The sequence below is a fragment of the Chamaea fasciata genome, unplaced genomic scaffold (assembly GCF_029207755.1).
Source record: "Chamaea fasciata isolate MVZ Bird 193981 ecotype frontalis unplaced genomic scaffold, bChaFas1.0.hap1 SCAF_28, whole genome shotgun sequence".
Taxonomy (NCBI): domain Eukaryota; kingdom Metazoa; phylum Chordata; class Aves; order Passeriformes; family Sylviidae; genus Chamaea; species Chamaea fasciata.
Window position 1 is genome coordinate 4020292 of NW_027094113.1, and position 13120 is coordinate 4033411.

The 13120-nt window shown below is 56.3% G+C and overlaps 1 protein-coding gene and 1 long non-coding RNA gene across 2 annotated transcripts; one reads left to right on the forward strand and one right to left on the reverse strand.

Annotated features, from left to right (window-relative positions):
- The first annotated feature begins 463 nt into the window (after positions 1 to 463).
- HAPLN4 (hyaluronan and proteoglycan link protein 4) lies at positions 464 to 11540 on the forward strand. The gene is made up of 6 exons (XM_066205536.1): positions 464 to 523; positions 2146 to 2266; positions 3601 to 3963; positions 5441 to 5670; positions 7717 to 7789; positions 9941 to 11540. Exons 2-6 carry the CDS (start codon positions 2146 to 2148, stop codon positions 10258 to 10260), a joined length of 1107 nt encoding a protein of 368 aa, XP_066061633.1. The 5' UTR covers positions 464 to 523; the 3' UTR covers positions 10261 to 11540.
- Positions 11541 to 11998: 458 nt separating this feature from the next.
- On the reverse strand, positions 11999 to 13118 carry LOC136302177 (uncharacterized). The gene is made up of 2 exons (XR_010724011.1): positions 12690 to 13118; positions 11999 to 12426 (listed from the first exon to the last, which is right to left on the reverse strand). It is a non-coding gene; the product is annotated as an uncharacterized lncRNA (long non-coding RNA).
- Positions 13119 to 13120: the final 2 nt, after the last annotated feature.

The following is a 13120-nucleotide window of genomic DNA, read 5'->3' on the forward strand; positions in this document are numbered from 1 at the left end:
GTCCCGGAATTTTTGGGGTGGTCCCGGAGTTTTCGGGGGGTGGCCCCGGAGTTTTCGGGGCGGCCCCGGATTTTTCGGGGGTGGTCCCGGAATTTTTGGGGTGGTCCCGGAGTTTTCGGGGGGTGACCCCGGAGTTTTGGGGGTGACCCCGGAGTTTTGGGGGTGGTCCCGGAGTTTTCTGGGGCGGTCCCGGAGTTTTCGGGGGTGGTCCCGGAGTTTTCGGGGGGTGACCCCGGAGTTTTGGGGGTTCCGCGCCCTCGGCGGCGTTTTCCCGGCCCCGAGCCCCCCGAGCCCCTCTCGGTTCCCGGCCCGGGGGTCGCGGCGGTCCCGGGGCGGCTCCGGGACGCACCGGGGCGGGCGGACCGGTGACCTTGGCGAGCGGCCGGCCCTGCGCAGCGCCGGGAACCGGGGCCGGGCCGAGCTGCCGGGGCCGCTCCCCGCGCACCGGCGGCACCGGCGGATCCACCGGAGGCGGTACCGGAGGCGGTTCCGGCGGTACCGGCGGGTCGGCGCCGGGCTCACGGTGAGTGCGGGGACGGGAGCCCCCCGGGAGCCCCCCGGGAGCGGGAGGGGGGCGGCGGGCGGGGGTCGCTGGTTGTGGGGCGGTGAGGGGAGCGGGGGTCCCCCCCCTCCCCGGGCCGGTTCTGCGCCGTCGCCGCACAGGGAACCGGAGTCCCGCAGCCCCGGGGCCGCCGCCGCCGCAGTGTCCCGCACTGCAACACCGCACCGGGCCCGCCGGGCGCCGCAGCCCCGCACCGGGCACCGGGAACCGGGAACAGGGCACCGGGAACCGGGAACCGGGGCCGGCAGAATCTGCCCCACAGCGGGACCGGAACCGGCAGAATCTGCCCCACACCGGGACCCGGGACTGCCCCTCTCCCCCTGCCCCGCACCGGGCACCGGGAACCGCGGAATCTGCCCCACACCGGGTACCGGGACCGGCAGAATCTTCCCCACAGCGGGCACCGGGGCTGCCCCGCGCCGAGACCCACGGTGTCTGCCCCACACCGGGTACCGGGACCGGCAGCATCTGCCCCACAGCGGGCACCGGGGCTGCCCCGCACCGGGACCCACGGTGTCTGCCCCACACCGGGTACCGGGACCGGCAGAATCTGCCCCACAGCGGGCACCGGGGCTGCCCCGCACCGGGACTCACGGTGTCTGCCCCACACCGGGTACCGGGACCGGCAGCATCTGCCCCACAGCGGGCACCGGGGCTGCCCCGCACCGGGACTCGGGACCCGCGGAATCTGCCCCACACCGGGCACCGGGGCTGCCCCACACCGGGCACCGGGACCCCCGTGTCATGCTCCCCCACCCCGCACCGGGCACCGGGACCTGGGATCCGCGGAATCTGCCCCACACCGGCACCGGGACCTCCGTGCGGGGATTTTGCCGCTCCTTCTGCCCCACACCGGCACCGGGGCTGCCCCACACCGGGCACGGGGGCTGCTCTGCCGGCTCTGGGCCCGGCCTTGGCACCGGGACCCCCCCGGGGGGCTGTCCAGCACCCCCAGACCCCGGACACGGCACCTGGACCCCCGGGGGGGTCTGTCCCTCCTCTTGCCCCCCCATCGAGCACCGGGACCCCCGAGGGGGCTGCCCCGGGTTTTGTGGGGAAGGGGGAAATCCCTTTGTTAGGGGTCCGGGGGGCGCAGTTTGGGGGCGGGAAATGAGGAAATGGCTTTTTGGGAAGCTCCGAGGTGGCGCTTTGGAAGTGCCGGGGCTCGGCTGGACCCCGAGCGGGCACCGCCGATGGTCCCAAATCCTAAATCAGAATCTCCTGGAGTCCGGCCCAAAACCGGCAGCTCCCAAACCTCCCTGCACAGCAATGGAGAACGGGATCCTGCAGGCCGCTCTCCCACCCACAATTCCCGTTTTTCCCAAATCCTAGAGCAGAATCTCCTGGAATTCAGCCCAAAACTTGGATCTCCCAAAAACTCCTCGCTGAGGGACGGTGCCAGAGGTTTTCCAGGCAGATTCTCCCACTCTGCAGAATTCCCATTTTTTTTCCCAAATCCCGGAGCAGAATCTCCTGGAGTTCAGCCCAAAACTTGGATCTCCCAAAACTCCTTTCAGAGGGACAACGTGAGAGATTTTCGGGGGGCGGTTTTCGGGGTGCTGAGGGCGCTGTGTCCCCCCCAGATGCGACCCCAAAGCCCCTGGGGCGCTGTCCCCGTGGTCCTGCTGGTGGCCCTGGTGGCCCTGGTGGCCCCCGAGGCGCCGCCCAACGCCCGCGGCAGGAAGAAGGTGGTTCATGTCATGGGTGAGTGGGGCCGGCGGGTGGGGTGGGGTTGGGGTGGGTTTTTGGGGGGTTTGGGGTGGGTTTGGGGTGGGGTTGGGTGGGGTTTGGGGTGGGTTTGGGGTGGGGTTGGGCTGTGTTCAGGGTGGGATTTAGGGTGGGTTTGGGGTGGGGTTTGGGGTGGGGTTGGGGTGGGGTTGGGTGGGGTTTGGGGTGGGATTTAGGGTGGGTTTGGGTGGGGTTTGGGTTGGGGTGGGGTTTGGGGTGGGTTTGGGTTGGGTTGGGATTTAGGGCGGGTTTGGGTGGGGTTTGGGGTGGGTTTGGGTTGGGGTGGGTTTGGGGTGGGTTTGGGGTGGGGTTTGGGGTGGGGTTCAGGGTGGGATTTAGGGTGGGTTCGGGGTGGCGTTTGGGGTGGGGTTTAGGGTGAGTTTGGGGTGGCGTTTGGGGTGGGGTTGGGCTGTGTTCGGGGTGGAGTTTAGGGCGGGATTGGGCAGGGTTGGGGTGCGGATTGGGGTGGGGTTTTGGGCAGGGTTGGGGTGGGGTTTGGGGTGGGGTTTGGGTGGGGTTTGGGGTGGGGTTTGGGGTGGGGTTGGGATGGGGTTGGGCTGTGTTCAGGGTGGGATTTAGGGTGGTTTTGGGGTGGGGTTGGGCTGTGTTCGGGGTGGGATTTAGGGTGGTTTTGGGGTGGGGTTGGGCTGTGTTCGGGGTGGGGTTTAGGGTGGGTTTGGGGTGGGGTTTGGGGTGGGTTTGGGTGGGTTTGAGATGGGGTTTTGGGTAGGGTTGGGGTGGGTTTGGGGTTGGGAGAACAGCCTGTGTCCCTTTCAGGGTTGTGTTTAACGTCCATCCAAGCCCTGGTGTCCCCCCATATGTCCCCCGTGCTGTGCCAGGGGTGGGAACAGCCCCGGGGTTATCCCAAACCCTCTTTGGGATTGGCAGAGTCCTGAAAGAAAGGGGGATTGCACCCAAAGGTGTCCCCAAACCCTCGTGTGGGCGTGTCCCTGCTTTGCCCCTAAAAGAGGAGATTTCCCCCCAATGGTGTCCCCCCATCCCCGTCCTCCTTTGCCCCTAAAAGAGGAGATTTCCCCCAATGGTGTCCCCCCATCCCCGTCCTCCTTTGCCCCTAAAAGAGGAGATTTCCCCCCATCCCCGTCCTCCTTTGCCCCTAAAAGAGGAGAATTCTCCCCAAATAAATCAAGGGAACGAACCCCATCCTGCTTTGCTCCCTAAAGAGGAGACCTCAACCCCAAAGCTTCTCCCGCCCCATTTGGACATTTCCCCGTGCCAGCCCCGGGCTGGTGATGGGTCCCACTTGGTCCCACGTCCCCTCCTGACCCCGATGTCCCCTCCTGACCCCGCAGAGGGTGACAGCGGCGCGGTGGTGGTGCAGACAGCCCCGGGCAAGGTGGTGACCCACCGCGGCGGCACCATCATCCTGCCCTGCCGTTACCACTACGACGTCTCGGCGCACGACCCGGCCGAGATCCGCCTCAAGTGGACCAAAGTCACCGAGCCCATGAGTTTCGTGGACGTCTTCGTGGCCCTGGGCAAGGCCAGGAGGGCCTTCGGGACCTACCGGGGCCGCACGGCCCTGCAGGAGGACGGGCTGGGGGACGCGTCCCTCATCATCCGCAACGTCACCCTGCAGGACTACGGGCGCTACGAGTGCGAGGTCACCAACGAGCTGGAGGACGACACCGGCGTCGTCAAGCTGGACCTGGAAGGTGGAGCAGGAATTCTCCACCTCCTCTATTTTAATTATTTTTTAATGTGGGGTTTTTGTTGGGTGAGGGTTTGGGAAGTGTCGGGGGATTGGGATGCAGTAGCGGGAAAATGGTTCTTTTAGGGGTTCAGGTGACACCAGAGAGGGAAAATTATTTTCTTTTTGGGTGGTCAACCTAGACCTGGAAGGTGGAGCAGGAATTCTCCACCTCCTCTATTTTAATTATTTTTTTATGTGGGGTTTTTGTTGGGTGAGGGTTCGGGAAGTATCGGGGGATCGGGGTGCGGTAGCGGGAAAATGTCTTTTTTAGGGGTTTCAGGTGGTACCAGAGGGGGAAAATGAATTTTTTTTCGGGTTGTCAAGCTGGACTTGGAAGGTGGAGCAGGAATTCTTCACCCTTGGGTGGTTTTTTTGGTTTTTTTTTTTTGTTTTTTTTTTTGTTTTTTTTGTTTTTTTTTGGTTTTTTTTGTTTTTTTGTTTTTTTTTTTTTGTTTTTTTGTTTTTTTGTTTTTTTGTTTTTTTGTTTTTTTTTGTGGTTTTTGTTTGTTTGTTTGTTTGTTTTTTGTTTTTTTTTGTTGTTGTTTTTTGTGTTTGGGGTTTTGAGGGTTTTTTTTGTTGGAGGGGAAAGGTTTGTGGTGTGGGTTGGAAAAGTCACGGGGTGAGGGTTCAGGAAGTATCAGGGGACTGGGGTGCGGTAGTGGGAAAATGATTTTTTAGGGGTTCAGGGGGTGGCAGAGAGGGGAAAATGATTTTTTTGGGGGGGGTTCAGGATCTCCTGGAGTTCAGCCAGGATCTCCCAAAGCTCCTTGCCAAGGAACAATGAGCCAGATTTTCCAGGCCATTCTCCCACTCGCCAGTCCCGTCTTCCCAAATCCTGGAGCAGAATCTCCCGGAATTCAGCCCAAAGCCTGAATCTCCCAACACTCCTTGCAGAGGAATGACCAGCCAGATTTTCCAGGCCGTTCTCCCACTCACAAATCTCATTTTTCCCCAATTCTAGACCAGAATCTCCTGGAGTTTGGGGTTCTCCACCATCCCAAAACCCGGATCTCCCAAACCTCCTTGGAAATCGATGATGAGCGGGATTTTCCAGGCCGTTCTCCCACTCACAAATCTCATTTTTCCCAAATCCTAGACCAGAATCTCCTGGAGTTCAGCCTTCCATCCCAAGACCCGGATCTCCCAAACCTCCTTGGAGATCGACGATGAGCGGGATTTTCCAGGCCATTCTCCCAACCACAATTCCCATTTTCCCAAATCCTAGACCAGAATCTCCTGGAGTTCAGCCTTCCCTACCGTCCCGAAACCCAAATCTCCCAAACCTCCTTGGAGACCGACGATGAGCGGCATTTTCCAGATGATTCTCCCAACCCATTCCCGTTTCCCTCAACTCCTAGACCAGAATCTCCTGGAGCTACCGTCCCAAAACCTCGATCTCCCAATCCCCTCCCCTCTAACCAAGCCCCGTTCCCTCCCAGGCGTGATTTTCCCGTACCACCCCCGGCTGGGCCGTTACACGCTGAACTTCCACGAGGCCGAGCGGGCGTGCCGGGAGCAGGACGGGATCCTGGCGTCGCACGAGCAGCTGCACCAGGCCTGGCTGGAGGGCATGGACTGGTGCAACGCGGGCTGGCTGCAGGACGGCTCGGTGCAGTACCCCATCTCCCGGCCCCGCGAGCAGTGCGGCCGCAAGGACACGCCCGTCGGGGTCAGTGCGGGGTGCTGGGGTGCTCCTGCTTCTTTCCTGAGCCGGGGGTGGGGTGATTGTCCCTTTTCTGACCCAAAGATGGGGTGATTGTCCCTTTTCTGAGCCAAAGATGGGGTGATTGTCCCTTTTCTGAGCCAAAGATGGGGTGATTGTCCCTTTCCTGACCCAAAGATGGGGTGATTGTCCCTTTTCTGACCCGAAGATGGGGTGATTGTCCCTTTCCTGACCCAAAGATGGGGTGATTATCCATTTTCTGACCCAAAGATGGGGTGATTGTCCCTTTTCTGAGCCGGGGGTGGGGTGATTGTCCCTTTTCTGACCCGAAGATGGGGTGATTGTCCCTTTTCTGACCCAAAGATGGGGTGATTGTCCCTTTCCTGACCCAAAGATGGGGTGATTGTCCCTTTTCTGACCCGAAGATGGGGTGATTGTCCCTTTCCTGACCCAAAGATGGGGTGATTGTCCCTTTCCTGACCCAAAGATGGGGTGATTGTCCCTTTCCTGACCCAAAGATGGGGTGATTGTCCCTTTTCTGACCCGAAGATGGGGTGATTGTCCCTTTCCTGACCCAAAGATGGGGTGATTATCCATTTTCTGACCCAAAGATGGGGTGATTGTCCCTTTTCTCACCCAGAGACGGGGAACGATTGTCCCTTTTGTCACCCAGGGATGGGGAACGATTGTCCCTTTTGTCACCCAGAGACGGGGAACGATTGTCCCTTTTCTCACCCAGGGATGGGGAACGATTGTCCCTTTTGTCACCCAGGGATGGGGAACGATTGCCCCTTTTCTCACCCAGAGACGGGGGCACTGAGAGGCGATTAAAAAGATTTAATTCCGTTCTCAGTCTCATGTGATGGGTGAGGCAGCACAGGTGTTCCCCCCCCCCGGGTGATGGGGTTGTCACCTGTGGGATTGTCCCTTCTCCGACCCAGAGATGGGTTAAGAATTATCCAATCCATTTTGACGCGGACATGGGGCTCCTGAGAGGTGTTTATAAAGAATTTTGTTCCGTTTTCGGTCTGGTGTGAAGGGTGAGACAGCACCGGGGTTACCCTGCGTGTGTCACCTGTCGGATTATTCCCTTTTCCGAGCCACAGATGGGGAAGCTGGAGGCGTTTAAAATCATTTCGTTCCGTTTTCACGAAGGGTTTTCCCTTTAGTGTGAAGGGTCAGGCAATACAGGCGTTACAATTCACGCCGTCGCAACCAGAAGCCAAATCATTTTCCTGACAACAATCCGCTCGAGGCGGTTTTTGGCCTGTCAGCTTTTGCCACGCAATTCTGTAAATGCCTTCAAGGGAATAATGTAAAATCGCCCTGCGTGGGTCCTGCTGCAATGCGCCTTTCATAGTCCTGCTTTCGTATTTACGTGTTCCACACGCTCACCTTTCGTAATTCTGTTTTCGTATTCACATGTTCCACACGTTCACCTTTCGTAATTCTGTTTTCGTATTTACGTGTTCCACACGCTCACCTTTCGTAATTCTGTTTTCATATTCACATGTTCCACACGCTCACCTTTCGTAATTCTGTTTTCGTATTTACGTGTTCCACACGTTCACCTTTCGTAATTCTGTTTTCGTATTTACGTGTTCCACACGTTCACCTTTCGTAATTCTGTTTTCGTATTTACGTGTTCCACACGTTCACCTTTCATAGCTTATTTTTGGGATCCATTTGATGTGAGTTTTCTGTTGGATTGGGGAATTTTGGGATCCATTTGATGTGAGTTTTCCGTCGGGTTTGGGGGATTTTTGGGATCCATTTGATGTGAGTTTTCCGTCGGGTTTGGGGGATTTTTGGGATCCATTTGATGTGAGTTTTCCGTCGGGTTTGGGGATTTTTGGGATCCATTTGATGTGAGTTTTCCGTCGGGTTTGGGGGATTTTTGGGATCCATTTGATGTGAGTTTTCTGTCGGGTTTGGGGGATTTTTGGGATCCATTTGATTTGAGTTTTCCGTCGGGTTTTGGGGGATTTTTGGGATCCATTTGATGTGAGTTTTCCGTCAGTTTTTTTGGGATTTTTGTGGGAATTCCCACAGGTCAGGAATTACGGCTACCGCCACAAGGAGAGCGAGCACTACGACGCCTTCTGCTTCACCTCCAACCTCAACGGTGAGAACGGGGAAAATCTGGGAATTTGGGGGAAATTTTGGGGGTGGTTCCGGCGGTCGTCAGGGTGGGTGGGAGGGAAAATCAGGGAATTTCTGACGGAGGATGATGAGGGTGGAGAGGGGACCCGGTGCTGGAGGGGTTTGGCGGTGTGGCGGCGGCAGTTGTGGGGTTGGAAACTTGAGTTTTAGCAAAGAAATGATTTTTATTTCTTTTTTAGCCAAACTCTCCCTTTTTTTTAGACAAAACTTCTCTTTTTTTAATCCAAAACATTTCGGGTTTTTTTTTCCAAAACCTCTCTTTTTAAAAACCAAAAGCTCGTTTTTTTAGCCAAAACCTCTTCTTCCTTAGCAAAAACCTCAATTTTTTTTAATCCAAACCCTTTTGTTACTGAGCCATTTTTTAAATCCAAAATCTCTTCTTTCTTAGCCAAAACCTCTTTTTTTTTAACCCAAACCCTCTTATTTCTTCTCCAAAACCTCTGTTTTAACCCAAAACCTCGTCTTCTTAGCCAAAATCTTTTTTCATTCTTTTTTTTATTATTATTAGCATTTTTTTTTTTTAGTCAAAAACCTTTTGTTTAAGGAAATGTTTTGGGGGCTCCACAGGAGTCCCATCACTCACCTCCATCCCCAAAAACGTGTTGAGGGTCTCCAAAGTGTTTTCATCCGTCACCTCCAGCCCCCAAAACGTGTTGAGGGTCCCCACAGAGCTTCCATCCATCACCTCCAGCCCCAAAAAAATGTGTTTGGAGTTCTGCAGAGCTTCCATTCATCCCCTCCATCCCCCAAAACTGCATTCGGCATCTCCACAGGAGATTCCACCCGTCATCTCCAACCCCAGAAACGTGTTCAGGGTCTCCACAGAGCTTCCACCCATCACCTCCAGCCCCAAAAAAACGTGTTGAGGGTCTCCAAAGTGTTTTCATCCATCACCTCCAGCCCCCAAAACGTGTTTAGGGTCTCCACAGAGCTTCCATCCATCACCTCCAGCCCCAAAACCGCATTCAGCATCCCCACAGGAGCTTCCACCCGTCATCTCCAACCCCAGAAACGTGTTCAGGGTCTCCACAGAGCTTCCACCCATCACCTCCAGCCCCAAAAAAACGTGTTGAGGGTCTCCAAAGTGTTTTCATCCATCACCTCCAGCCCCCAAAACATGTTGAGGGTCTCCACACAACTTCCACCCCTCACCTCCATCCCCCAAAACACGTGTTTGGAGTTCCGCAGAGTTTCCATCCATCACCTCCAGCCCCAAAAAAACCGTGTTTGGAGTTCCGCAGAGCTTCCATTCATCACCTCCAGCCCCAAAACCGCATTCGGAATCTCCACAGGGGCGTCCACCCGTCATCTCCAGCCCCAGAAACGTGTTCAGCATCTCCACAGAGCTTCCACCCATCACCTCCAGCCCCCAAAACACGTGTTTAGGGTCTCCAAAGTCTTTTCATCCATCACCTCTATCCCCAAAAACGTGTTTAGGGTCTCCAAAGTGTTTTCATCCGTCACCTCCAGCCCCCAAAACGTGTTTAGGGTCCCTACAGAGCTTCCATCCATCACCTCCAGCCCCAAAACACGTGTTTGGAGTTCTGCAGAGTTTCCATCCATCACCTCCATCCCCCAAAACACGTGTTTGGAGTTCTGCAGAGCTTCCATTCATCCCCTCCATCCCCCAAAACCGCATTTGGAATCTCCACAGGAGCTTCCACCCGTCATCTCCAACCCCAGAAACGTGTTCAGCATCTCCACAGAGCTTCCACCCATCACCTCCATCCCCCAAAACACGTGTTTGGAGTTCCGCAGAGTTTCCATCCATCACCTCCAGCCCCAAAAAAAAGTGTTTGGAGTTCTGCAGAGCTTCCATTCATCACCTCCAGCCCCAAAACCGCATTCGGAATCTCCACAGGGGTGTCCACCCGTCATCTCCAGCCCCAGAAACATGTTCAGGGTCTCCACAGAGCTTCCACCCGTCGTCTCCAGCCCCAGAAACGTGTTGAGGGTCTCCACACAACTTCCACCCCTCACCTCCATCCCCCAAAACCGCATTTGGGGTTCCTCCAGATCACCCCTCAGCCCGCCCCACCCGCTCACAAGACCCACGCCTCTCCTCCACCCCTTCTTCACCCTTTTTCTTTTTTCCCCCCCACCCCACCTAAAGGCAAAGTCTATTTCCTGAAGACCTTCCGCAAGCTGAGCTACCCCGAGGCCGTGCAGGCGTGCAAGAACAACGGCGCGGCGGTGGCCAAGGTGGGGCAGCTGTACGCCGCCTGGAAGATCCAGCTGCTGGACCGCTGCGAGGCGGGCTGGCTGGAGGACGGCTCCATCCGCTACCCCATCGTCAACCCCCGCGCCCGCTGCGGGGGCCGGGAGCCGGGCGTCAGGAACCTCGGCTTCCCCGACAAGAAATACAAGCTGTTCGGCGTTTATTGTTTTAAAAAAGCCGGGGAGAGCCAGCCCGGCGCGCCCAGAAGAGTGTGAAAGGGTTGGGAGTCATTTTTTGGGGGGGGGTTTTTGGGGTTTTTTTTCTTTTTTTTTTCCCTCCAACCCTCAGGATTCCCCCTGTGCTGTGAGGGGTTGGAATGGAATTTTTGGGGTTTTTTTCTTCTTTTTTTCCCCCACCCTCAGGATTCCCCCCGCACTGTGAGGAGTTGGAATGGAATTTTTGGGGTTTTTTTCTTCTTTTTTCCCCCAACCCTCAGGATTCCCCCTGTGCTGTGAGGAGTTGGAATGGAATTTTTGGGGTTTTTTTCTTCTTTTTTCCCCCAACCCTCAGGATTCCCCCTGCGCTGTGAGGAGTTGGAATGGAATTTTTGGGGTTTTTTTCTTCTTTTTTCCCCCCACCCTCAGGATTCCCCCCGCGCTGTGAGGGGTTGGGATGGAATTTTGGGGTTATTTTTTCTTTTTTTCCCCCCAACCCTCAGGATTCCCCCTGTGCTGTGAGGGGTTGGGATGGAATTTTTGGGTTTTTTTTTTCTCTTTTTTTCCCCCCAACCCTCAGGATTCCCCCCGCGCTGTGAGGGGTTGGGATGGAATTTTGGGGTTATTTTTTCTTTTTTTCCCCCCAACCCTCAGGATTCCCCCCGCGCTGTGAGGAGTTGGAATGGAATTTTTGGGTTTTTTTCTCTTTTTTCCCTCCAACCCCCAGTATTCCCCCCGCGCTGTGAGGGGTTGGGATGGAATTTTTTGGGGGGTTTTTCGTTTCTTTCCCCAACCCTCAGAATTCCCCGCGCGCCGTGCGGGGAGCTGCGGGCAGCCCCCCCCCCGCCTGGGCACGGAGAGGTGACAGCAGAGCCCCTCTGAGGTGACATTTGGGGACATTGAGGCAGCGGGGAATTTAAAAAATAATAATAATAATAATAATAATAATAATAAAAACCAAAGGGGGTTGGGTGAAAGCTCCGAAGTTTTGAGCGGCCCCCATGGATCCGGGGTTGGCTCCTCTTCCTCAGCCCGCTCTCGCTTCTCCAACGCGCCTGTTGCATGCGCTAAAGGAGCCCCTCCTCATCCTCATCATCCTCATCTTCCTCCTCGGGAGGTGCCACAGGCTCTAAAATTCGGTCCCCGGGTAAGGATTTGGGGTTTGGTGCCTTGGCAGCCCCCCGGGGGGGGTCTCCAAAACCCTGAACCCCCCCCCCCCCCGCCCCGGGGCGGCCCCCCACCCGAACCGGAGGCTTTGGCAGCTCTGGATGTAGATGAAATAATAATAATTAATAATATTAATAATAATAATAATAAAACAAAAAAAAGCTTCGGCCGCTTTGGAGAGACGGCGCCGCTGTGTCCTTGGGAGGGGTTCGGGTTCGCCATCCCCAAAAAAAAAATCCTTGGGTTTGTCGGGGTCGGATATATCCAAGGATTTAGGAGGGGTCACCCCGGGGAGGCGTCACCGTCGGGGGGTTCGGAGGGGAAATCACATTTCGTGGCTGGGAATAAACGTCTGCCGGGATGTCACCGCCCTGGGAGGGGACAGCGGGTGACAACGAGCCAAGGGAACCTCGGGGTGGGCGATGGGGGGTGTTTTAGGCCGGAGTCACCCCAAAAAATCCATCGGCGTCTCCCCAGTTTGAGAGAGGACAGAGGTGGCGGCCACCACCACGGTGATCCGGGGCCCCCGGAGGAGAATTTGGGGGTTTTAATGGGGTTGGGATGAGAGGACGCGGCGCCAGGCGAGGGGACGCGTCCCCAGAGTCCCCAAGAGAGCGGAGCAGCGGGAGGCTCAACTGTTAAAAAAATTTATTAAAATGTCCAGCAGTACAGAAAGGCAGAGTCAGAAACGGGGAGGGGACGGGGAGGGGACGCGGGGCGGCAGTCGCGGGGCCAGCAGCGGGGATGGGAAAGCGCCCTACGCACACTCACACTCACACGCGCGCACACGCACGGGGACGCGAAGGGAAAAAAAGGGACAAAACCCAACGGAGAACCCCAAAAACCCAACGGAGCGCCCCAAAACCCCAACGGAGCACCCCAAAAACCCAACGGAGCGCCCCAAAACCCCAACGGAGCACCCCAAAAACCCAACGGAGCACCCTAAAAACAACAGCACCCTAAAACCCAACGGAGCACCCCAAAAACCCAACGGAGCGCCCCAAAACCCCAACGGAGCGCCCCAAAAACCCAACGGAGCACCCTAAAAACAACAGCACCCTAAAACCCAACGGAGCACCCCAAAAACCCAACGGAGCACCCTAAAAACCCAACGGAGCGCCCCAAAAACCCAACGGAGCACCCCAAAAACCCAACAGAGCACCCCAAAAACCCAACGGAGCACCCTAAAAACAGCCGAGCACCTCAAAACCCAATGGAGCACCCCCAAAAACCCAACGGAGCACCCTAAAAACAACTGAGCACCCCAAAACCTAACTGAGAACACCTAAAAACAACGGAGCACCCTAAAAACAACAGAACACCTCAAAACCCAACGGAGCGCCCCAAAAACCCAACAGAGCACCCTAAAAACAACAGCACCCTAAAACCCAACGGAGCACCCCAAAAACCCAACGGAGCACCCTAAAAACAACTGAGAACCTCAAAACCCAACGGAGCACCCTAAAAACCCAACGGAGCGCCCCAAAAACCCAAGGGAGCACCCTATAAACAACTGAGCACCTCAAAATCCAACGGAGCACCCCCAAAAACCCAACGGAGCACCCTAAAAACAACAGAGCACCCCAAAAACCCAACTGAGAACCCCCAAAACCCCACAGAGCACCCTAAAAACAACAGAACACCCCAAAAACCCAACATAGAACCCCCCAAACCCAACTGAGAACCCCCAAAAACAACGGAGCACCCTAAAAACAACAGAGCACCCCCAAAACCCCACAGAGCACCCCCAAAA

Coding starts and splice junctions, on each gene's coding strand:
- HAPLN4 (XM_066205536.1), top strand. CDS start 2,146: ATGCGACCCCAAAGCCCCTGGGGCGCTGTCCCCGTGGTCCTGCTGGTG. Junction 3,964..5,440: donor CGTCAAGCTGGACCTGGAAG/GTGGAGCAGGAA, acceptor GTTCCCTCCCAG/GCGTGATTTTCCCGTACCAC. Junction 5,671..7,716: donor GCAAGGACACGCCCGTCGGG/GTCAGTGCGGGG, acceptor GAATTCCCACAG/GTCAGGAATTACGGCTACCG.